Raw genomic sequence first — 26,831 nt, forward strand, 5'->3', positions numbered from 1 at the left:
TAGCATAGTCTTTGCTGGTGGGACAGAACGGATCAATGACAAAAGATTTAGCTTACTATAAATGGTGAACACAAACATACAGATCTAAGTTGAACAACACAATATAAATTGTATTAAGGAATGACTTTTCAGGGTTCTTTTCCTGAATGCAGAACCGTTCAAAAGCTATGTCTTTATGACTCCTTGAGTTTTTTAAAATAGATACCAAATAATTTCATAACCTTGAAAAGTCCAGATAACCCCATAAAGACTGCATGTTCTTCAAGAACTATCTTTATTATTATAGCATATTATCTTTATGCTCCAAGTATTCCAGCAAAAATGAGGATTAATGTTTCACATCAGTGTAAACATTGAGACATTGTCCAGTTAATCCTCTCGGTGCGAATTATGACTTCTGACATAAAAAACTGGCAGAGATATAGAGAGAGCAATATTAACATGAGGAATGTGAAAATAGAATCTGGGGCAAAAAGGGTGAATAAACATAGTGATTAAACCATCATAGATGGATCTGGCTTGGTAATAGCCTTTTCTACACACAGAGCAAGAGAGAGGGAGTGAAAGAGAGAGAGAGAGCTTTAGCTGAAAGCTAGAAGCACAGTGGGATGTGTAGTGAATTGTTTGGTTGCTTGAAAAAAATACGGTTAAAGGTTTTGTCTCTGTTGTCAAAGCACATTGTGTTTCCTCTCCACAGGCATTTGAAATAAGTCAGAAACTCAGACAGTAAAGTGGCGGGTTGGGGGGGATTGGGTGGAGGAGGAAGGGGTATCAGTTCAGGTTTGGAATTTAACAAAAGTGTAACATTTAGTAAAGGCACATAAGTCCTGACGTCCTGTAGCGCATTCAAACTTGCAGCTGTTCACTTCAGATTTAGGTGTTAACACATGCTCACTATTTCTTGAAGCTCCCACACAGGAAGAGGCCAGTTTCATCTGAAAGAAAACATCAGGGACTTGTGCCTCAAACCTGCCACCAGCTAACATCAAGATATGATGGAATGACGAAGAAGGTCAGAATGAATGACCATAAACTGTATTTATGTAGTCAGCATTTCTGTCATAAAAACAGACTGAAGTGATCTGCTACCTGTGGTGCTAAAAAATGAGCAAATGAATATAACTAAATGTCTAGATAGGGGATGAATATGGGAGAATCTACCACAAAGCTAAGGGAGGATTCAGGGTCACCCAATCCAGCCCTAACTATACGCTTTAGCAAAAAGGAAAGTTTCTAATCGTAAAAGTAGAGAGGGTGTCTGTCTCCTGAATCCAAACTGGAAGCTGTTTCCACAGAAACCAGAAAGCTAAAGGCTCTGTCTCCCATTCTACTTTTAAATATTAAATATTTTAAATGAACCACAAGTAAACCCGCAATCTGCAAGCGAAGTTCTCTAATGGGTGATATGGTACTATATCCATCATTAAGATAAGATGGGGCCTGATTATTCAAGACCTTGTATGTGTCAGGAGCAGGATTTTAAATTCAATTCTGGATTTAACAGGGAGCGAATGAAGAGAAGCCGATACAGGAGAAATATGCTCTCTCTTTCTAGTCCCTGTCAGTACTCTTGCTGCAACAATTTGGCTCAACTGAAGGCTTTTCAGGGAGTTTTTAGGACATCCTGATAATAAAATCTTAGAAGCCTAGAAGTAATAAATGCATGAATTCAGCATCATTCTGAGACAGGATGTTTCCAATGTATTTATATATATATGTATAATTTAACATATTCCGTAAATGGAAGAATGCAGCCCTACATACTTTTTTAATATGTGGATTGAAGGACATATCCTGGTCAAAAATGACTCCAAGGTTCCTCTCAGTGTTACTAGAGGCCAAAGTAATGCCATCCATAGTAAGATTACTGGTATGTGTTATCTGGCTTCATGGACAGTTAAAGCTGGGTGTCATCTGCATAGCAGGGAAAATGTATGCTATGCCTTCTGATGATCATTGATGATCATGATCCGATCATTTAGTTTTACTAGATGATGGCTGTGCTAGTCAGCCTCTCCTGACACTGCCCCAAAAGCCAAAAACCACCCTACCACAGTTTATTTTTTCGTCTACCTTTATGTGGTCAACTAATCGAGGTTTGTTCATATTCTTGCAGAGGACATACATATCCCCATGAAAAATACTTTTGATGCTTTAAATACATTATAAAGGGATGTAGGGTACTTCTTTAACCATGTCTCCTTACTTGATTTACAGAATTACAGAATTATAGTCATGTTCTATCTTACTCTATATTTAAATTGAACTGTAATTAGGACATTATACCTTAGTGGCTTCTTATCTTAGTGGCCCTCCTTAGTGCCTGTGTGGTGCCACATTTGCCTCATTTATGAAAAATCCATTCTTTGGCTTGATTCTAGAAGGAGGCAAAAACTCAACCTCAAGGGGTAACGAGCTAGTGTACTTCTCAAGCACTGGTCCAAAGCTTGGATAAGTGGGATGGTTTTTCCAAGGAGGAGTATCTAACAAAACACCTCTTGAGGTTGTGAAGGCCCAGCAGTGTCTCCACTTTCTGAGGAGCCTTAGGGGGATCAACCTGAAGAGGGAGCTGCTGACCATCTTCTTCCGCTGCTAAATTGAGAGTGTGCTGACGTATTGCATTTCTGTGTGGTTCTCGAGCTGCACCATGACACACACAAAGGCATTACAAAAGGTTATTAACATGGCCCAGAAAATCACTGGACAGTCTCTTCCATCCCCAGGACAGCTTTTACAGCAGGCCTATAGCCTTAATCAATGCTGATACCTGATGTTATTTTTGCACATACACTTACCTGCACGTACTGTGCATTTCATCTCTGAACATACTGGATATTTTATCTTCTGCACATATTGTATATATTTTATTTTGTATAAGTGGTATTGATTTTTGGTCGTCTTGGCGTGTCCAAATCCGAAACGAGCTGTGATGATGCGGTCGTTAACAGGTTTCCAACCAACGAGTGCTCTCACGGCTTTTTTGCTCAATACGAGCCCCACTCCATGTTCATGTCGATCTTCATGACACGAGTACAAGATCGTCTTGCCATCGCTGATAATTCGGCCACTCTCTATCCACCTCATTTCACTGATTCCAAGGATGTCTAGCCGATAATCGTCAAACTCCTTCAAAAGTTGAGCCAGCCGTCCGCTCTGATATAACGTGCAAACGTTCCATGTCCCAATTCTTGTGATGGCTTTGGCGGAGAATAATGCTTCCATCGGGCGCTGGATGCCATTTTTGGTTTCTTCCAGCACCGTCATCCCGTTTGAAGTAGAATTCCAGCCACGTTGTCCAAAACTTCTGCTTTCGTTTGTCGTTTCTGTAGCGGTAGGGTTTTTACAGGGACGGGTTGCTAGCCCGACGCCCAACCCTCCTCCTTTCTCATCCGGGCTTGGGACCGGCCATGGCGGAGTCCCCGCAACACCTGGCGAAGGTCATTCCATCAAGACCTAAAGACATCAAATATATCGTTGGAAGAAGCTGAAACCCGGGCACAAGATCGAGCCTGGTGGCGTTCGTTTGCCGCCCGATATGCCACATAGCATGGGAGGATCTAAGTCTAAGTCTAAGGTATTGATTTATTGTGCTTTGTCTTTCTTTATCACCGATGTGGGACAATACTAAAATGTTTTTGTACTATTGTATAAAATATAACTGTGCAATGACTACAAAGAGTTAAACTTAAAAGTTGTGCTAATGCAAACATGAAGATCCTTTTACTGTGACAACCCCTTGGGAAATAAGGGGACTACACAAAGTGCCTCTATACGGTATAGTGTCCTGTAAAAAAAAAATTTTTTTTAAAAAGTACCCAAAAGAGCTAAAAACCAACTACAAAAGTTGCTGATCAAAATTAATGTATGTAATGTGATGTAATTTAATGTAGCTGGGAGAAGATTTGCTTCTTCTCTTGGTTTCATATCATCGTAAACTAATTATATTTAGCCAGAGAGACATTTTAAGACATCAACTAGGCCTTTTAGAAACTTGAATTAGGATGTTTCTATAAATTATGATATGTTCTAGACATACTAATTACTCAGTTAATCAAAAAAAAAAAAAATTTCATTCCTGTTCCATAGCTGAGGTACAACTGGCAACACTGAGCGGACTAGAGAAAGCCTCTCCCACAGCAGTTAGAGCTACTAACACATTCAGACATTACGGCCGAACAGCAGAGAGGAAGAGACGAGCATGGGAGTGTGTCAGAAACACAAATGAAGCATGAAGTGTGTACAAAGACAGAATAAGAAGATGGCGCCTCCATTTATGACAGAGTCTCCCAAGATGACAGCCCATCCCTCCCCATTTGACCGACTTATTCAAGCATAAAAACCCTCAGCGTTCCAATAAATGTCTTGTTACTGTTTGATCTCATCAGTGTCACTTCCAACCCTGACTCAACACTTGCCATGCATCACCAATGCATTTTAAAACATGTCCGTGGTGATGGGGAGGGTGGAACCAAACCCTTGAGCTTATCTGATAAATCAGGTAGCACAGTGAATGACAAATTACCAATCACCACAAAAAACAGCTGCACAGGAGCATCTGAGCACTTCAGATATTGAGGAAAAAAAAGATTAATAGCAGACCGTTTAAGTCAAACACACATTCACATCTTCTGTGTGACTCAGAGCACTTAAAGGAGAGCATCAAAGTCAAGGGTTTTTCAAAGCAAAAGGAGACACAAAAATGTCTCCTTTTGCCTTGAAAAAGGAGACATTTTTGTGTCTCCTTTTCATTTTTTTAAACAAATAATGGATTCATCATCACTTAGTTATAGAAATCCAATGGAAAAACACACGGACAAAGACTCCTCCCAAAAAAAAACACCTGCTGAGTGGGTGGACGCCTGAAGGACATAGTTTAAAGAAGCTTGATTGAGAAAAAAATGAAACTTTAAAATAAAATCTAAACAGATGAAAATACACTATCTTCAGTCAATAAATGTCAGAAAATATAACTTTCTCTGATTGATCTTTTGTCACTACAACATGACTAAAATTACTAAACTTTATTTTTAAAGTATATAATGACAGGGTACGGCGTAGTGGAGGTAGTATCACTATTGAAAGGGACAACTGTTTTTTCCAGGAGTGACTGCAGTTCATTCAGTAGGTAGAAAATTCACCACATTCACTTTGCAACCCCTGCAGCCGAGCTGGAAAATGATAAGTGATGGAGCCTAGGAAAACCTTGGAAATACAACATTGACAGAGCTGCTTTGTTTTATTACTTCCGGCAACACAGAAACATGTCAGTGATAGAATCCAGTGTAGCAATATCTCAATTGACTGGAAACATATACACCATACTTGCCAACATTGAGACCTCAGAATTAGGGAGACGTTCAAAAGGGCTGTTGGGGAGGGGGGTATACATATACATACAAAAAACTTGAATTTTACAGTATTCACTTATCGGATAAAATAAGTTAAATGTCACCGTTATTATTGTCCGGCCGGAAACAGGCCAGGGGTGTCCAACTTCAGAGGCTGCGTCCACCTGAGGACCCGGCCTTCGCGGTCTGGACCGGGTCCTCCGAAAGCCGGGTAGACCGGAAATGAGCGACTGTGAAATTGGACGGTCTAGCCTTCAGAATTACGTCACCTCTGCTGTCTGCTCCTTGCTGTCTAAAATATAACGGACGCTGGCGTAGATTCTCGACCATCTCACACTTCTGTTTAATCAGTTTTCTGTTTGACATTTTTTCAGCTGTGTGAAAACCCCAGAGGAACCCTCCCGAGGGATTGATAAGTTTTATTTAATCTAATCTAATCTAATAACTTTAATCTCAGCCAAACCGATTTACTCACGAACAAATAAAACACTGTAAAAGGCCAAACAATAACATGTTTAAGTTATTTGAAGTTTACACAGCTACATTCTCACCTGAAAATATGTTAAAAGTTTATTTTGCGACCCAGAAAGAATAATAAGAGTATTATTAAAACTAAGTAGCTGCAGTAGTAGTAGCCATTGTTGGAAACTGGAATTGGCTGGGCCAATCTGGGATATGGTTTTTCAATTTTGTTGTCCGGGTGGAAAATCGGGAGAATGGTGGCTCCAGGAGATTTTCGGGAGGGGCATTGAAATTCGGGATTCTCCCGGAAAAATCGGGAGGGTTGGCATGTATGATATACACTCCTGCAGCGCAAATCTATAAGGTGAAGTGAAAAGATTGGCGATACATTGGTTGGTGGTTATGAATGAGTTGCAGCTGCATTGACATTCAGAAGGTCTATAGACAATGCATGTTCAGTTCCAACAGGAGAGGTAAAAGAGTCATGTTAATTGAAATTCTCTGAGATGGACAAGAGGGGAGTGAGAAAGGCAAAGAAGTGCTGGAGTGGGGAAATAAGGCTGAATGAAAGCCTCCAGAGTAAGAAATAATTAACTGGAAGGCATTTTAGCAATTTCAAAGTCAAACTACATGTAAATGCCCAGGCTAAGACTTGACATTAATTGAAATAGTTGCATGTTCCTTTTTTTGAGTCAACTTACACTGCTAAAAGAATTAAAGGAACACTTTGAAAACACGCATGTCAATGGGAAGAAAAAAATCATCCTGGATACTTATGCTGAACCGAGTAATGTGTTAGAAAGGATGCCATGTTATTTGATGGAAATGAAAATTATCAGCCTACAGAGGGTTGTATTCAAATACACTCTAAAAATCAAAATGAATAAATGATATACCATGCTAGTCCATTTAGCTAAAATTTTATTATAGCAATTAAAAATGGAAAAAACTCAATAGTTTTTTTTGGCATGCTCCAGATGATGGCTCCTTCCAGATCTGGACAGGGGCATCACTGAGCTTCTAAACAGTCTGAAGTGTAAACCTGGCAGAATTGGATGGACCGACACATAATGAGGTGTTCTACTGGATTAAGGTCAAGTGACCATGGAGGCCAGTCAATGGTATCAATTCATTCATCCTTCAAGATATGCCTGCATACTCTCAGGAACCCAGGCTGTTCATGCAGAATTGTGTTACAGGCAGGATATCATTCTTCGTGGCATCTCCAGATGAATTCACACCTGTCACATGTGCTCAGGGAAAATTTGTTCTCATCTGTGAAAAGCACAGTGCGCCAGTGTTGTTCTGTTAGTCTATGGCAAATGCAAATCGAGCTTCACTGTCCCAGGCAGTGAGCACAGAGCCTACTAAAAGATGTCAGGCCCTCAGGCAAATTCAACTCAATTCAGTTTTATTTATATACTGCCAAATCACAACAACAGTTGCCTCAAGGCATTTTTTCTATTGTAGTGTAAAGACCCTAAAATAATACAATCCAAGATTCCTAACAGTGTTACTAGAGGCCAAGTTAATGCTATCCAGATCAAGTATCTGGTTAGACACTGTTTCCAAGATTTATAGGGCCAAGTACATACCCTCAGTTTAATTTGAATTCAGATAAAACTAAATTCAAGATTAGAGATTAGAGAACATCCAAGTTTTTATGTCTTTAACCTCCTAAGACCCGAACTCTTCCACGGCATGCATTTTTAATTTCTCTTTGATATTTGGGCATATTGGGGCCCAATGAATGTAAAAACAAAGAAATACCAGATTTTTTTTTTTTACCTTATTTTTGTTTTTAAGAAAAATAAGAGCCACATATGAGGATATTTGTTTAAAATTTTGATAGAACAGTAGCAGTATAATGTCCTCGTAAGTGGATATCAGGTCCATGTTGAGCAAAATTGAGTATTTTGGTCTAAATAACCCAAAATGCCAGGTCCTAGGAGGTTAAGACATTCCTGCACTTTAACTAAATGGTGTTTGTTATCTGGCTTTCTTTCTAGCAAGGAAAATGTAGGCTATGCATTCGAATGGTCAGAGCACAGAAACCTGTCAAACTCCAGTATTAATCTTTGTGTGTGAAGCAGACTCCCCATTTACATGAACAAACTGGATTTTATTAGACAGATACAGCGGGTAAAATAAGTATTGAACAAGTCAGCGATTTTCTAAGCAAATATATGTCTACAACTGCTGCTTACATGAAATTCGCAATGTTTGTAACAACCCTTTCAATCAAACCATAGACATCCATAAATTATGTTATGTGTCTTGACGCATGCTCAATCATCCAGGCAAGAAAATTCCAAAAGGTTGATTCTGTTCATCTTGATGAAGCCTTTTCAATGGGAGAAATGTTTCATCACTCATCCAAGTGACTTCTTCAGTTTTCAGTCACTTGGATGAGTGACGAAATGTTTCTCCCACTAAAAATGCTATGTCCAGATGAACAGAATCAACCTTTTTGGATATGGTATGTGTCATAATGAAAAATGACATAGGGAAAAAGTAATTGAAGACATAAAGAAAAGGAAGTGCAAAAAGGCACGAGAAGGCGTAACACAAGCTGAAATCTATCAGTAATTTTTCAGTTTTTCAGCATATGATACTGGCACGCTTCATATAATTGAAGGAAGGATGAATGGAAAATAGATAAATAGAAAAGAGATATTCTTGACAAAAAATCTTCTAACATCTACCAGGTTGATGAAGATGAATGAGTGTGGTTGTTGATATCTGGTGAGAATTTGATTGTAATAGCACCTTTAGAAATATATTTACTTAGAAAACTGGTGACATGTTCAATACTTATTTTAATCCCTGTATGACTGAAACTTGTGCTATGCAGTACCTTTAATACCCAACTGATACTACTTAAAAAGGACATTTCTCTGCAAATGATCAGTTAGCTGTTTTACAACCTTCAGAGGCCACCCTCATGAAGTTTGTTTCTGATTGTTTGGTCAAACACATTCACACCAGTAATCTGCTGGAGGTTATTTTGTAGGTTACTTTGTCACACAAAGCTGCAGATACTGGTTCTGCTGAAGAATTAAAGACTTTCTAGAGGTTTCCAGATCTCCTAGAGTCTCTGACTCTAGTCTCTGACTCTAGAGTCTAGACTCTAGTCTCTCCTCTGTCTGAATCCTGGAATGTCCTCTTGACAGTGGGAGACACAGCAAACCATTTCAATGTGCAAAAGATGTGTGGGTTGACAGACCATTTTTTAAAAAATTATATCTTGAAAAGTTTTCATTTCTTTGATATATGAAGCTCTCATTGAAACACTCATTTTATATGTTCAAAATCTGGACCACAAAATTTTTATTCAAATCAGATGGTCAAGCTTATGGGTCATTCCATTTAAGATTGAATGACCCATAAGTCAAAACTTCAAATGACATCACACTTCACTTACACTGGGTTAGATTGTCTCTAAGCAGTAATAAAGTGTTGAGAGAATGATAAAGAGTGGGTCAGTGGTCAACAAACCAGTTGCAGTTGTGACTCACTGTAGGGGGTTTCACTTCCTTGAGCATGTCTTGATCCAAATCTAAAATAACAATTTGAGGAGACAGAAGAGGAGTCGCACTTATTCCTGTTGCGTAAGCAGTTGCCTGTAGGGCTCCCATCCACCAATCAAGAGCTGAGAACTTTCCCTCCATCTTTTAGTAATGCTTCAGTTCACACAGCCAGCTAGGCAGTGATGCAATATTATCACATGATAGGTTCCCAGTTTTTCCCAGTCCTTCCTGAAGCATCCTGTCACGTTCTGCCTTTTACCAAAACTGATTTCTATCTACAGCATATACTGTTGGTAGGAAACAGGTCTGCATAGAATGACTATTTTATTATGCTGATTTTTCTCCATTATTATTTTTTCCCCATCAAGATAAAAATAAAATGAAATGTGACTCAGTTATGTGGGACTAGCTGATTATTATTATTATCATCATCATCATCATCATCATCATCATCATCATCAATATTATTATTATTGTTAATATTATTATTATTTGGCTAAATAAAAACAAGAAACCTCTGTTGTGAAAAAGAAAGCTCACCCTCTTTAAATTCTAAGATTTTATGTTTGAAGACATAAAAATATCTGGTCTTTACTAGGTTCTATTTAAATAAAACCGCATATGTATAGTATCACATGATGCAGTACACTGGCTTGTAGAACCACTTTTATCAGCAATAACCAAGTAACTTCAGTCGTCTTCTGTATGACTTGTGCAGACTCTCATTGTGGAGGAATTTTGACCCACTTTTCTTTGCAATGTTGTTTCATTTCAGTTTCACTGAAACATCTTGGCTATTTTCTTATTCAGCCATTCTGTTGTATTATCTTTGGACAGGGGATTTTTGTTTTTATTTTGTCGTGTTGAGTACAACTTAAGAAAAAAAAAAAAAACAGAGGGTGCACGTTGGGTGTGTATACTGTAAATTTTAGTATTTTCTACATCAGTTAGTTTCATTCAAAGCCACAAATGAGTCAATTCAAGTGTATTGGCAGAAAGCATTGCACTTTTCATTAAAGACAATTTCACCATTTTATTTAAATTATAAAGCTTAACCATAATTTCACTGAACAGGAAGAAATGACTATAAGAAAGAAGTGGCTTACGTGATGTAATATCCAACTACAAACAGTAGTTTATCTTATTCTGCATCTGTGTTGAAGTTATGTCAATTTACCAAACAGCCCTCTAAATTGGAGTTTCACACCTACAGGTTGTAATTGTGTGAAGTCAACATGACTTACTAATCTAATTTCCCCAAACACCATCACACCACTTTGCTCAACTATCATTCTGAAATGATGTGGCTCTGAATCAAAGATGAAGTCTGTGTAACAAAAATGAAATTTGCGCATGCTTGAATATGAGTCTTTTCTTAAAATCAGCAGACCTCTGACCATTATTCCGGTTCAGTTGATCATAGATGATCTCTGCAGGTCATACTGACCACCAACAGCAGCTTGAGATTTTCGAGCATTAACCCCACCCTACTCAGGGCTGTTTTATTCCTAAATGGCTAAGATTTGGTACCCAGTGGAAGAATAATGGCCTTTTTATACATTTGAGAAAGGCTGAGAAAAAACAAGAGAAAGTGCAATACGTTTACACAGAGATGGTAAAGGTCTGAGGAAAACAATGTTGATATAACTGTGCAAAACTAAAAATAATCACTTTGCAGACTTCCACAGAAAGTGAAAAATTGACATTGTCTTTATTAGCAAACTCGAGTTCAATAATAAGATAAAAACAAATTTAACTTTACTGACAAAGTTAAATTTTAAGTGGAGACTTTTACAAACCTTTTGTTATTGTGAAGGCTTTTATTGATTGATTGATTATTGATATTAACTACAATATTTTCTGGTACTTTTACCTTTTTTTAGTGTTCACATTGTGCAGCTTTTGTTTTGACCAATATAACTAGGATGAGAATATCTCCATGTATTACCTTGCATGATACACAGTATATCTGTCTGGTTAAAGTCTGACAGTTTACAAATTATTTCATTAAAAAAACTGGATGAACTACAAATTGAAACCATAAAAATAAGTTATGAAAAGCTTTATTAACACAAAGACAAAAAGAGAGGATGACAGCTTCAGACAGCATAATGAGGTTGTGATTATCAACTAAACACTAATGAATTGCTACTACAGTGCTCCCTACAATTCTCCCTCCAATTCAATTCTGTCCACCCTCTCCTATATTTCTTTCCTCTCACAATTTCATTTGTTATCAAACAATAGCGTGATTAGGTAATCACGACAGAATAGCCAGAGGACACCTCCAGTGTGCATTCATTTTTATAGAGGCAGGAGTGATTTCACCCTCACATTCACAGTTTTAGGACATTATTAAGAGATGGTCTTGTGTGATGGTGCCACTAAGAGGTCACACTGTTAGATATTCAACGATATCATTAACAAATTGTTAAACCTCCAGTGCCACCTACTCTTGGTTTTTAGCCAGTATTCAGTTCAGGTCAAGATGGTTGTGTCACTTCATAAGAATGTTTACCATAGAAATACTCTCACTGGTACTGTATTTGAGACAACTTGCCAAAAAGGTTTGGATCCCCTTTGCCTTCAAAGGTGCTTTAATTCTTCATGGTACACATTTCCAATAAAGTCCTGAAAAAATTCCTCTTAGATTTCGGCCCATATTGACATGATAGCATTGTGCATTTGCACATGCATCAATGATGCAAATCTCCCATTCCACCATATCACAATTGGCTCTATGCAGAGGCCGTGTGAGTACAGTAAACTCACTGTCATATTCAAGAAAACATTTTGAGATGTTTCAAACTCCTTGACAAGTCATCAAAGCAAGCAACAGAAGATAAAGGGACATACCAGCCCAATATCACAGCAAAACATGTAGGAGACGTGCCAGTTCAATATGTCCATTTCACATTTTGAAGACGCAGAGTGTGAAATGAACCCGGAAATGGTCGTTTGATAAGGGTAGGATAATACATTTTTTTGCGCATCTGTCACACTTTCATATTTTAGCTCATCAAACAAATTAGGTAGTTTAAGCTACCTACGTCACCTTATGTGAAAACGCAATGACCCCCATCCCCCGCCCCCCCCCCCCCCCCCCCCCCCCCCCCCCCACCCAAACCTAATAATTAGCTGTGTCATCCTTGTCAATATTTGAAACACTGGACCAAAAACTCGTGAGAGCTGTGTGTAAAGACCCAAGATAACTGTCAACACACTAATGAATGACTTAGCCAAGTCTGGAATTGTAGTCTCAAAGCAGACAATCACTTAAACCCTGCACAGGAATGGACTGCGGTTGGAGAGCAAGAAAAACTCCACTTACGCAGGAGTCTTCTAGCCAGACTGAAGTATGCCAGGGAAAACCTGGAGAAACACTATGCATGCTGAAAGTGTGCCCTTTGGTCAGATAAGACAAAGCTAGAGGTCTCTAGCCACAGAACTGCTGCTTATGTTGGAGAGGTGTATGACAAGTAACCAGTTTAAAAATCTGATTGGAATAAAAATGCTTCATGTAAACACACCAATCCAAAGATTCTGACCCGATCACAGTCCAGTGATTATTATTTCCTTCCGATTGACAGAAGTGTCAATCTGTAAAGCTACAAGGGCAAGGTCACCAAGTGACTGACTTCTCTCATCTACTAAAAGAAATCAACTGCTTTTGCTATAAATTCTTCTCTTGTTTGATACAATGTCCTCAACTGGCTTTTAGGTGAACCCTTCTTAAACGCTTTAGTATGCATGCTATTGACCAACAACAGTATACAGTGGCTTGAAAAGTATTCGGCCCCCTTGAACTTTTCCACATTTTGTCACATTACAGCCACAAACATGAATCAATTTTATTGGAATTCCACGTGAAAGACCAATACAAAGTGGTGTACACATGAGAAGTGGAACGAAAATCATACATGATTCCAAACATTTTTTACAAATAAATAACTGCAAAGTGGGGTGTGCGTAATTATTCAGCCCCCTGAGTCAATACTTTGTAGAACCACCTTTTTCTGCAATTACAGCTGCCAGTCTTTTAGGGTATGTCTCTACCAGCTTTGCACATCTACAGACTGAAATCCTTGCCCATTCTTCTTTGCAAAACAGCTCCAGCTCAGTCAGATTAGATGGACAGCGTTTGTGAACAGCAGTTTTCAGATCTTGCCACAGATTCTCGATTGGATTTAGATCTGGACTTTGACTGGGCCATTCTAACACATGGATATGTTTTGTTTTAAACCATTCCATTGTTACCCTGGCTTTATGTTTAGGGTCGTTGTCCTGCTGGAAGGTGAACCTCCGCCCCAGTCTCAAGTCTTTGGCAGACTCCAAGAGGTTTTCTTCCAAGATTGCCCTGTATTTGGCTCCATCCATCTTCCCATCAACTCTGACCAGCTTCCCTGTCCCTGCTGAAGAGAAGCACCCCCAGAGCATGATGCTGCCACCACCATATTTGACAGTGGGGATGGTGTGTTCAGAGTGATGTGCAGTGTTAGTTTTCCGCCACACATAGCGTTTTGCATTTTGGCCTTTGATTTTGATACTCCTTCCATTTCTGAATGATCGCTTGAACAGTGCTCCGTGGGATGTTCAAGGCTTGGGAAATCTTTTTGTAGCCTAAGCCTGCTTTAAATTTCTCAATAACTTGATCCCTGACCTGTCTGGTGTGTTCTTTGGACTTCATGGTGTTGTTGCTCCCAATATTCTCTTAGACAACCTCTGAGGCCATCACAGAGCAGCTGTATTTGTACTGACATTAGATTACACACAGGTGCACTCTATTTAGTCATTAGCACTCATCAGGCAATGTCTATGGGCAACTGACTGCACTCAGACCAAAGGGGGCTGAATAATTACGCACACCCCACTTTGCAGTTATTTATTTGTAAAAAATGTTTGGAATCATGTATGATTTTCGTTCCACTTCTCACGTGTACACCACTTTGTATTGGTCTTTCACGTGGAATTCCAATGAAATTGATTCATGTTTGTGGCTGTAATGTGACAAAATGTGGAAAAGTTCAAGGGGGCCAAATACTTTTGCAAGCCACTGTATTAGAAAGTAGCAGTAGAAAGTGCCCCATTATTTAAAATGACCCACATATTGAGTAAATGTATTTTATCCTTGCTAAACTCACAAGTAAACTGAAGATTTTTCGTAAACACATTTAGAACATGTACAAAAAATATGTCATCAGTGAAACTATCAAATTTAACATAACAGGAACCATGACAAAAATCTTGTAGCTCAGGATAAATATCAATACTGTTACAACCCAACAATGTATTTCCTATAGTAGTTAGCTTCTGAACACCACTGTATCCAGATGCGATGAATCTCCTGATAATTACTTTTATCAGAATTGGAATGGATTTGGTGGTTTGTTTACATTTGATATTACCATGCTGTTGTAGTGCTGGGAGACTGATGGCCATTTTCTGTGAACTGGATATCCAGTCATGACACTGGAGGCTTAGATCTTTTTCTTCGTCTGACTGTTCAAATAGAAGGGTATAAGAAGGTTCTTTCTGTTTTCATTGCTCTTTCTGGTACTTTCTCACCTGATTCCTTTTTTATTTTGTGTTTTTGGCTAAACCTGCAGCAGATTCAAAACACAGACACCATGGTTGAGTTCCTCCCACGCAGACAGCAGAGACGGAAATATAACGCAGCAGCATGAAGGAATGTAGCAGCAGAGTGTCCTGAACACAAGACTGTGCTCACGCTGTGTGTTACAGTGTGAAAAGGATGTGCAAATATTATGCAAATGGACTTAGAGGATATCACAGTTTCAGATGGAATATCTCACCCCTTATATCCTCAGTGAAGTGTCTGAAGAGGAAGAAAAATGCTTTTATTAAAAGCAAATCTCTTTGCAATCAAGACTGGAAATATTAATATTTTTTACTGATGGAGGAAATAAAATTGTCACATTTCACCTCAGGAGTAAAAGGTTGAAAAAGAAGAAAGGCTGTAAAGTCATCAAAAGGTTCATCCTCTGGAGAGAAGGAACGAGATCAGCACAATCCCATTAACAGCAATTTAGGCACTATGGATGACTGATTATTGAAATTACTGATTATCACTTACTGCTGTGTGTTAGTAATGGAAAATTAAGCCTAAAATTCTTTACCATATAAACACATTATGACCATGACCTGTATAAAAAGGATCACTAATTTTACAAGTCACAATAAAATGTTTCATAGTTGTGTTTCTGTTTGTCCCCAAGTAATCTGTAAAATGATATTAGTGATAACAAGACCTTTCTTACACCTGCATTTTTTTCTAATTGCCAGAAAGTTGTGGTTTGAAAAGGATGATGGCTTGTACAGAGTCACGTGATGTTTGACTTCAGTAAACAGTTTCCATGAGTTTAAGCTGGTAGTTCTGAAGCCATATTGAATACAATTTCAGTAAGTTGTATCCCTTTTATAAAGTTGCCACTTTGTGAATGTGCAGTGCATTTTATCAAGCCTGGTTTCAAAACATCAAGTGGTTGATGGGGAAAACCCCCCGCTAAACACAGGGTTTCACAACAGCACATAACTAACAAATGGGTAATGTCATGGAAATTAATTTATATACAGTCCATGATTGTATTGAGAATGTTCATTTTGTGAAATAGCACACTCATTAAAAATATGAGTCAAGTGCTTAAAAACAATACAACTCTATCTGGATCCAGAATCTGGATATGGATATGTGGTTACACTATTTTTATTTAGTTATGACCAAATGGGGTATAAGTAGGATGCCTATCGTAGTGTCTTTACTCAGAGTATCCTCAACTAAAAAGAGCCTTTTCAATAAGCCTTGTTATCTCTCAGTGCTGTGAGTATAGCTGAAGGCTGTGACAGCACTGGTGAGGAAACCTCTGCGTCAGCATTATCTGGCTATTCCCATCACCACCACCACCCCCTCCCCCACCGCCCCCAGAGGCATCTCTGGCTAATTTTAGATAAGCGATGTTGTTGGGCCTTTCCGTCCTCATTAAGCTGTTAGGGTTCTAATACACACACACACACACACACACACACACACACACACACACACACACACACACACACACATTAAAATCATACACTTCATGACTAATTTAACGCAGTGGAGTATGTCTGCTGCTGTGCACAGCAACTCGCTGCCTTCAGACACAGTTTGTCTGTGCAGAGAATGAGGCAACAGCTGAGATCAACGTTTTGTCAGTGATAAACATGTTGTCTATTCTGTATCCAGCTGAGAGAAGGATAAAACTGAAGCTACATCCTCAACTGGAAGCCATTAGCATTGGCATGTTGACCAGAGATCATAGAAAGTCAAGAACATTCAGCAACTTTGAGTGATTACGGGAAAAACAACCAGTGGTGACATGAAGTGGGTGGTATATGAAGTAAAGGTTTTTGACATTTCAGACCAGCAACTCCAGTGGCTGCCAAAGAGAGAGCAGGATATTATTGACTGGCATATGGTTATGGTTGTAAGGTTACCAATGCAACAAGAATATCAGAGAGCAAGCAGTTGTCAGCTTTAGAGCAAGGCAATAAGTGCTTGCCGTGACAAATCTAAAAACAAACAAATTAAAACGTGTTCCTTCATATCAGAACATGCTCTTACAAGCGCCACGCCTTTTGGAATCAATCCTGTACATTACTGACATCTGGTGGGCGCAGTCAGCTATTGTTGCTGAAAGCGCTGCTTGTTTCATAGTCATAGGAAAGCAGGCTAGCTTAGATTAGTCTCCATTTTAAGGGTTTTAACAATGGCGGAAACAGGGCAAGCTGAAAAACCCAGAGTTTTTTTCTGGTGGTTTATGCATGCACACTGTTGATAAACCTCTGATCTTTCATGGTAAACCGATGCAAGACTAGCATACAAGTCAAGCTGTCTCCGACTCCCTTCCACATGATGTATGGAAACCCAATTTGCATTAGCAAGTAAACAATCGTGATTTATCATGGGAAAAGACGAGTTTCAACTTGCTAACCACCTTAGCTAACAATTTAGAGAAGCTGGAGTGTAAAAATTTTGTTAATTAGTACAATTAGCAATGACTTAAGATTAATGATTTGAATCCCCCTGTAGATATTGACAGTTAAACATATCATACCATATCACACACTGCTCAGTGTTTTTGATTAAGCTGATTTTTCTTTTGTTATTAATATATTTAATATGTTACACTTTAAAACAAACAAACAAACAAAAATCAAGATGTAGGCCTGTGTCTCATTAACTTTTTTTTGTGGGTTTTTTTTTATAGAGATATGTGGTCCAGAATATGCTGCTGGACATTCAACAGAATGTTAAGTATTTAAAACAAGCTCAAACTTAAACATATGCAACAGTATTATTAATCCATTTAACAGTGCTTGGGAACATTTTTCTGTAGAATAATTATTATTTGATACTTTATGTACAATTTTCCAATAATGTTTAATGAGGTTTTTTTTATGTCGTGATGCATGCTCAATAATCCAGGAAAGGAAATCCCAAAAGGTTGATTCTGTTCATCTGGACGTAGCGTTTTCAGTAGGAGAAATGTTTCGTCACTCATCCAAGTGATTTCTTCAGTCTCAGCTGACTGCAGGTTTCCCCAACCTTATAAACAGTACATTTGCACAATGACTGAAACTTGCCCCACTGAATGAACAATGGACTGTGAGGTCAGTTCCCTGATCATTAATATACAAATTCTCATGACCATTGATCAACAACTACTGATCAAAGACCATTGATCAACAACCACTGATCAATGGTCATGAGTACCATTCACAGAGAGTTGGGAAATGGCTGCAATCACAGCATTGTACGATGGTGAAAGCATTTGACAGGCATGTAAAATAAAATGTATCTTCGTAAATTACCAAACAGTAGAGGAAAATGTCTCCTACTTCATTGTCAAGTTAATTTACAAAGGTAAATGATTAACTTTCCACCTCATACATGTTACACAATGGATCATGACTGAATAGAAGATGATTGCAATATCACAGAATTAAAATGTACTTCAATGTCTTAAATTGTGATTTTTGCAAAGAGAAATCTTTAGCAGATACAGAAGTGTGCAAAAGTTTTGACTCCTTTCTTTGCCTTGTTTCTTAATATTTTGGCCCCAAGGAGTCAGATTTTCTTGTGCTTTTTAAACATGATTGGTTGAACAACTCAAAGATGCTTTCTGCATTTACTAACATCACTATGGTTTATATCAAGGACAGGCACATCACTAATGTTTATTCATATAATCAGCGCATCGTCTCAAATGAAAATATGTTCACCTTACTTGACTCAAGCAGCTTGGAGATTTTTTGAATCCACAGCTGCTGACAAGTCAATTTTTTCTTCACACTGTGAATCTTTTCACACTGCGGAGGTCAACAGAAGATTTAGCCAGGCTGTGAAAACACCCAGTAATCTGCTTCTCACACCAAATATAGACCTGTCCCTCTGTTTTGGGTTAAAGATGCTTTTGTCAGCATATTCAAATTTTTTGCAGGATAAACTCCCAGAGGTTTTCCCAAAGATGAAGATGTTGTGATATTATAATATCTGGTTTTAAAAAAAGGTGTCTGACAGATAATTTATATACACTGTAAGACCAAAGGCTGTACATAAAAGATCCCATGCGAAGTATCTTGTTTTTTCATAGTGGACATGACAAGCAAGGACTGAATCTTATTATCTTAGGAACCATGACACTGCATAGCAAATGGTAGCAACTCATCAGTCACAGGGCAGTCATCCCCAGTAGCATACCCTGATTAACTGTGGATTTAATTTTAGATGGATTCACAATTAATGAAAATAAATGTAATTATTTATTAGATAAGACCTGAAGCTAGTGGTGGAGGCCATAAACTTATCAAAGTATTTACTGAGGTCAGTACTGAGGTGTACAATGTGTACAACCTGACTTTTGTGTTTTGCAATGTTTACATCTTAAAATACACTTCAGATTGATTGACACAATAAATCTCTCTACATTTAAATATTTTACATGCTTTCAACAAGTACATTTAGCATTAAACTGACATACAGAAGATTCTGTATCTTGCTTGTATATACAGATGATTTACTTTATCAACTTAATGGGTATAAATGTTCTTTCAGTTAAAAAGTCATTAGTAAAAATAATGATTCTAAACATTATTTTGAGATAACAATATTAGCTTTCTAACTCTTGGAGTTGTCATGGAGTTAGTGACAGTGTATGAAGCTGTTAAATGTTAATTAAATAACATTTGATTGTTCATACAAGTATTTATTGACATATATATTCAGAATTTATGGCTTTAGAGACTGGTCCTTACAAGCACTAGGACTACCAAGCATATGGTGAGGTACAATGAAGTACTCCAACAACCACAAACTTCTGTTGACTGACCCAACCTAACACCAAAAACCGATACACAAACCTAACCTAACCACTCCTTGAATCACTGCTATAACCAAGCATTATTCTTAAAAACAAACAAACAAAAAACTTCAAGGAATCACACAGCATTCTTGTACCTTGAACAGTCGCAGGATGTTCGCCACCATGATCGATACAGAGCTGGCCGATGCGCCGATGACTCCCACAACTTTATCTGGCTTCGCAAAGATGGGAGGATCACCATTAGCGCAGCGAACATCAGAGCCATCCCTCTCAATTAGTGCCTGGACAAAAGTAAGGGACTGCTCCAGGGCATAGGTGTCACGTGAACATGTGTCCAAGATTCGTGCCCCAAGTGTCACATTGGGCAGCAGGTCTGGGTCTTTGTTGATGAGGTCGATGGCAAATAGCATGGCCTCCAGTCGATGGATGCCTTTCTCCTTCTTCAATTCACCACATGGCAACCCCCTCTCACCACGGGAATGCACAGGGAACAACCCACCCAGAATGATGTCGCCATCCAGGCGGATTGAATGGGTATACTCCTGTGAGCCCTGCTGGGAGTCTGCTAACACAGCATGCTTCTGGGAGTTGGAACCTTGCAGCCAGCAGCTCTTTAGCATCAGCACAGAGAGAAAGCAGTGACTGTAAAGAGTCAGGGGCTTTGACTCCCTCACCATTTTTGCAGTGACAAGAGGTGTGGAAAAAGTAAGTGTTGATATTATCACACAATCAACAGTCAAATGACAGTGCAGGCTGTGTGGTAACGGAAGGCTGGGCCAGAACATGGAATATGCCTTCACTTGGGGCAGGGTTGACCATTGCAGGCAGGTCCACTTTGGAGCAGTGACCTTGAAGATTTCCTGTAGTACAGGTTCCTGTGGCAAGAACACCTTTCTTGTCTCTACAGCTCCAGCTTCACATTCTTTCAGAGACCTGCTTGAGAGAAAAATAAATCCAGATAAATAAAAATAAAAAACCTTTAAACAAGAGATTGCACAAGTTTTTCTGAGCAAAGGCATGCCACGGTGTTTCTTTGTTATTCTGCTTTACAACCTTTAAATATTTGTGCTGCCAAATACCAGAATAACTTTTCTGTTCAATAATAACAACAAAGAGTCCTACAGGAGCAGAGTTTCTGTCTCGGTGTTTAAAAAGCAAAGATGTGATTACATCCCCATGGCTCTACTTTCAGCGTTTAGAAAATACATATGGGAAACACTGGTCAATTAAAGGGTCTTATGAGAGCAAAATGCCATTCCTACTATCTGATTTGTGACACCAGATGTAAGCACATCTTCCTTCAGACAACCCTGCTTCAACTCATAAAAGTTGAAAAAGTTGCCATTGCGGCATTGAAAACATCTGTCTAAGCTGCAAAGATGAGCCGAGCGTTATAATATAAAGTGTAATTCCACAAAACTTTTGCTCTGAATTCTAGATACCCCATTTAATTTTTTTTGAGGATCGTGTCAGTCCATTTCTGCGCACCAAAGCTGGTCACAAGTTTTTACTGATGCTGATGTGTGCATCAATTATGTTTGCAGAGGCAGTTCTCATGGGAATAATTAATGTTTCTGTAGTGCTAAAGGCTTTAGTAAAGTTTTTATATATTTTTGGCCTTCTAACAGTTGTACAAAAAGATCAAGGCACCAACTTACACTCTCTGCACAGGTGATTAATCAGCTCAGCATCTCTCAGCATTATTGCAGTGCATACCACCCTGAAAGCCAGCGCACGCTCAGGAGGTTTGATCAAACACTCAAACACGTTCCAAGGATACAGTTTTGAGTTTGATAAAGACTGGAAACAGGAGGTTCATTTTATTGCTGAACGGGAGGTAGTTCAAGTCATTTGGCTTTAGCCCAGCTGAGCTTGTGTTTGCTCGTGTGCATTGTGCATTGGCCTCTGAAACTCCTGCAAGAAAAATGGCTTAACAATGATAAAAAACAAAATATCCTGGGTTGTGTCAGTGCTTTCCATTTTAAACACCGCTGGGCCTGCAAGATTGCAAAACAAAATCTGGCTGCAGTCCCAAAAAGGATGAAAAGTTGGTTTAACAAAAGAAAAAAGAATAAAAAAGCCAAAGCCAGGTGACAGGGTGTTAGTTTCCGTGCCCATTTCCAGTACTAGTCTGTTGGCACATTGCAGCAGCATTTTTGTAGTGGAGAAAAATTTTTTGTGACACTTATTACTTCGTTGCCATGTTCTACTGCAAATGACGAAGCAGACTGTGTCACATAAAGATGCTGAAACCATATTTTGACCAATGATTTGTCTGGTTCAAACTTAGTCGCCAAAGTAAAAACTGCTTTGACGTCATTTTCTCACCACCAACCTGCATGTGATGTGCTGGCATTTCCACCGGCATGCCTGTAGCAGCAGATAACAAAATCAGTGATGCTGATGGACCATCTATGGCAATGGTACAGGGCAACTGAAATAATTCTTAGATTCTGGCAAAGCTTAACTCATGTTTTAAACATTTGAGTGGGTCACAGCAAACTGACATGATTAGTCTTATTTATTCACACGGGTCTCTGGTCTCTGTTCTCTGACATGCAATCCCAAATGCATATGTTAACATATGATGTAGATTTGGCAGTTTCTTACTCCATAAAACAACATCCATATACAGTGAACTAAGAGAAGTGACAACATTTACAAAAGGAGGACAACTATATGTTGGCACATGGTATTGCAGAATTTAGCTGTAGCTCATGGAGTTCCTCCTTCCGACTAGCCAATAAGTCTCATAGCTTTGGCCATTTTTATACAGACTATAGGAACAGGAACAAGAACAGTGTCTCAAAGTCACCCTCTTCCACAATTGGAGGATTGTGGGAACAGTGTTGGCTTAGCAGCTTTTGTGATTAAGCTGGACCTCTTAAAAGGCTCTTGGCAGGTGGCACTGTGATGCCAGACGGTTCTCTACAATACACAGTTATACCCTTTGGAGTCCGCAAAGCACCTGCCACATCCTGGTTTTGACTAGGGTGCCAGGCTGTGAAACATATATAGATGATATGGTGATTTATTCGGGTTTGTGGGTTTGAGTATGTTGAACAGCCGAGTAGTGTTTGAGAGGGTGGCAGATGCAAATCTGACCATAAATTTGTGCAGTGTGAGTTTTAGGGAGCTACGGTGGTGTACATGTGTAAAATAGTGGGTAGTGGTGAGTGGACAAGGAAACCCATCAAGCTATTCTTATTTTCCCATCGCCTTCATCCAGGTTTGAGTTGCAGCACTTCTTGGGGATGGTGGGTTATTATAGACATTTCTGCAAAAACTTTTCACCTGTTGCTCCACTCATTTAACGGTTAAGTCCCCCCAAAAAGTTCACCTGGTCTCCAGATTGTCATCATACATTAGAAAATATTAAAACTAGTGGCATTCCGTCAGGACAAGCAAGGCCAGCAGTGCTTTCCCTGTCATATCTAAAAATATACATAAATTAAAATTTACCAAAGTAATGCAGTCTCTCTTCTTTCATCACAGACAACGCTAGCATAAAGCTACTTGCCTGTTTGTATCCATCCTGTACATTACTGCCATCTTGTGGCCAAGGTTGCAATTGCCACTAAAATTTCTGCTTGTTTCTTACTTACTTGTAGCTAACTCCGTTTTATCCATCTGTCTCTGGTTAACAATAACTGGACCTAGGCAAGCTGAGAGGCCAGCAGATTTCTTTCTGGGGGATAAACCTATAAATAAGACAATAGTGCGTATACAAAGATAAGCAACACTGAGTAGTCTTCACCTTCTCCAGATGAAACAACTAGTATTCCATTTAGGAGCCCTTGTGACAGTGACGGACACTGTTGTTGTTCTAAAGACAATAAAGTACACCACATTTAGACTATAGAGAAAAGAACAACACCAGTTTGGAAAATCTGACAAATTTGTATTTGGAGAACAACAGACAATCGTAATATTAGGATTGTCAAAACATTATTCTCAGATACTAACCAGTATTAAAATTTAACAGATATCAGATTAGATACTTTTTCATAACACAATCAATACCAATAGTGCTGTCTTTGCTTCCTCCAGGTGAGACAAATACAACACTGGTGTAGACAGCCAGGCACACAGCACCTCCTCTCACTAACAGTAGTTGGCATTCACAATTATGAACAACACTTTAGAAGGAATTTTGAGAAGTCAGTAAAGCTCCTGTTTCAACAATAAGTTCTTAACAGTTGTTACAAATGTTTACCTGGCCAGGATACAAATTAATGTTAGCCGCTTAACTATTAGAGGTTACCATGTAGCCACAAACTCAGCCTCAGGGAACACAAGCTAATGTACTCTTAATGCCAGTGCCAAGCCCGAATAATTGGGAGGACTGTGTCAGGAAGCCTATCCAGCATAAAATCTTTGACAAATCAAGCGCTCATCTGCTGTGGCAACCACTGAAAAAATGAAAAAAAAAAAAATAATAATAATAATAAAATAAGATAGCCTTTATTAGTCCGAGAGTGGTTTTTATTTTGTTTGTTTTGTTTTGTTTTTTGTTTTGTTTATTGGCACTATAATAACCGAATTAAAATATATATATATATAATATACACACTTTACTAGTATCTTAACTTAATTTTTGCTCTACACCAGTCACCTTTAAAATAGTGTTGTGACAGATTTATTATAATTATTATCATTATCATCATCACCACCATCCTCATTATTATTATTTGTATTGTTTTCAGCTTTATTTTTAAATATGCCTCTTTACCGTTTTCCCCAGGGAACAAAACTGAGCTGGAGATTCCAGTATTGCAACAACCCTTCCTTCCTCATATACCAAAGTCTGTTCAAGTTCATACATACACCTGGCTATAAGTGTATTTAAACAATGGTTGAACTGTGAGTTTCTACCTGCCTTATGAACTTTGCTGTAGCCATCAGAACTAGATGATGGGTGATGATGATGATGATGGCAGTAGATTCCAGGTAAATAGATAAAGCCAGCAACTTCTTATTGGATGCTGCACAATGGAAAAAAAAAAGAAAAAAAAAAAGAAAAATTATCTATCTATCTATCTATCTATATATATATATATATATATATATATATACATACATATACACACACGCATTGTCTCTGTGAGCTGCACTTTGTTTCTGTGCAGCTCACCGATTTCTTTTATCCTTTCCTTCAGTTAATTCTGCTTTATTTTTTTTTATTTGCCCCTTTTTCTACGCCTCTTTGCCATTAAGACACACACTTAGTGAGCCTTGCACACGCAAACTCATCATAATAGGGCGCAAACACCTTTCATCCTAAGTACAGTATAGATTCTTAAGCTGAGCGCACTCACACGTGCCTGAACATTTTCCCAGTGGGAACATGCAGAACACGCAAGCATTTTTCAGGTATGCGCACGAAGTCACCAAGACCCGTCCATAAAAAAGGACGGGGGGCGTAAAAGCGTGCCAGCACTGTACACTGTGGGCTCATGTGCACGATTGAGTCAAATGCATTCAGAACTAGCTACAGTCACAAAATCTATTTTTAATTGAAACATACAAACAGCTTGAGAAGCAAACTGGCAGCTTTATAAACTGCTACTAAATGATTAACTGATTATTGACTGCAGAATGCGAAGCTCCAACATGTTCCCATAGACCACAAAAACGTTATCAATTACATGCGACATACTTTGTAGCTACATTTACACAAAATTTAAATGTAATGTAATTAAAATTTACCTGCCAAATATCACCGGTAAATCTTCAGGAATCTTTTTTATCCTAGTAAGAAGAGGTTTTTTCGTCAGCTTCGCAAGTCAGCCAGTTGTCTTGTGTCTCCAGCAGTTAGTAACATCACATAAAACCTGTTCTGTCAAATTCCTCCACTGAGTTTCGATCCAGCATCCGCAAACAAAAAAGTGATGTGAAAATCCCCCTTTTCCTCCGTGTCTTTAGTTAGAGATTAGCGCTTATCATAGTTCTGTCAGAGAATTTGTCATGTCCTCAGGTTAATATCAACCCTGATCGCCTGCAAGTGTAGGTTCGACTCACACGGGAAAATCCCAGGACCCTCCCTCTCCAGTCCTGATTGGTCTCATATCAAAGTGTCCGACAATTCAGAGAAAAGACCTTATAAGAGCAGCCGGTTGCGTCCACAAGAGAGAAGCGCACGCTTTTCTTCGCCTCTCGCAGCTCTCCAAAGTGCAGTGTGGTGCGGCTGGCCTGCGTCACAGGAAACACTGGCGGCTCTCGTGCTCGTCACACGAAGCTGATGAGAGTTTCATATCAAGCTCTCCCGTATCAGAACCAGTGACAGACTTGTGCAGGGACTGCACGATCCTGGACCAAACTGAAATGATGCCAGTCACATCATAGAAGAGAAGAAAAGAAGCCCGACTGGTGCTGTCACACATAAGGTTAATAAGCTAAGAGAATACTGCACAGGTAGAGGGGTTTGCGAAGTTAAAGCAGCAGAGATGGAGAAAAGACGCCACCTAGCGGATGCAAGCCGTAGTTACAACTAGATGCTGGTTCTCCGATGTGATAGAATTGATGAGACACATTCCTTTACTGACCTTGCTTTTTTGTTCTCCAGATTCTTTTAAATGTGTGCATCTATGGCTTAATTTTGAATATTAAATCTGAAATTGTATAGTCTTACATTTTTTACATTTTTATTCAGGTATAAAACTCCTTTTATACACAAAGACAGATTTATTTAGTTCAATTCCATTCAATTCATTATATGTCTATAATAAATAAAATCACAATAGTCACTTTAAGGTACGTTACACTAGAAGGTAAAGAGACAATTAGATCCTATTATTGTGGGAAGGCGATGGTGTGAAGGAACCTCTTAACAGAAAGTAACCTCTGGCAGAACCAGGCTCAGAGAGAGGGAGCCATTTGCCCCGACTGGCTGGGATTGAGTGGAAAGAGAAAATGAGTTCATAGGCAGAGAGAACAAAACACAAAATATGGAAATGAAGATAAAGTATATATACAACTTCAAAATAGGAAAGGAGTTTTGTTTTTTTAAGTATTGCTATGTAAAAAAAACAAAAAACATTTCATCCACCAGAAACAGTTATAAACTTGGCACCTAAAACCTGGTTTTAAAAATGTGTGTCTGCAGGCATAGA

At 38.8% G+C, this 26,831-nt stretch overlaps 1 protein-coding gene across 3 annotated transcripts in view; it reads right to left on the reverse strand.

Moving 5' to 3' along the window:
• The window catches only part of LOC134631096 (metabotropic glutamate receptor 8-like), a 127,587-nt gene extending 101,554 nt beyond the window's left edge, over positions 1-26,033 (reverse strand). For 2 of the 3 annotated variants that reach the window (XM_063479075.1, XM_063479078.1), the window contains exons 1-2: positions 25,429-26,033; positions 19,854-20,655 (exon numbers count right to left, since the gene is read on the reverse strand). In XM_063479075.1, coding sequence (XP_063335145.1) covers positions 19,854-20,504 — 651 coding nt within the window. In that variant the 5' untranslated portion in view covers positions 20,505-20,655; positions 25,429-26,033. The remainder of the gene's footprint in view (positions 1-19,853; positions 20,656-25,428) is intronic. The other variant, XM_063479077.1, reaches the window with a different exon arrangement.
• Positions 26,034-26,831: the final 798 nt, after the last annotated feature.

The sequence above is a fragment of the Pelmatolapia mariae genome, linkage group LG7 (assembly GCF_036321145.2).
Source record: "Pelmatolapia mariae isolate MD_Pm_ZW linkage group LG7, Pm_UMD_F_2, whole genome shotgun sequence".
Lineage (NCBI taxonomy): Eukaryota > Metazoa > Chordata > Actinopteri > Cichliformes > Cichlidae > Pelmatolapia > Pelmatolapia mariae.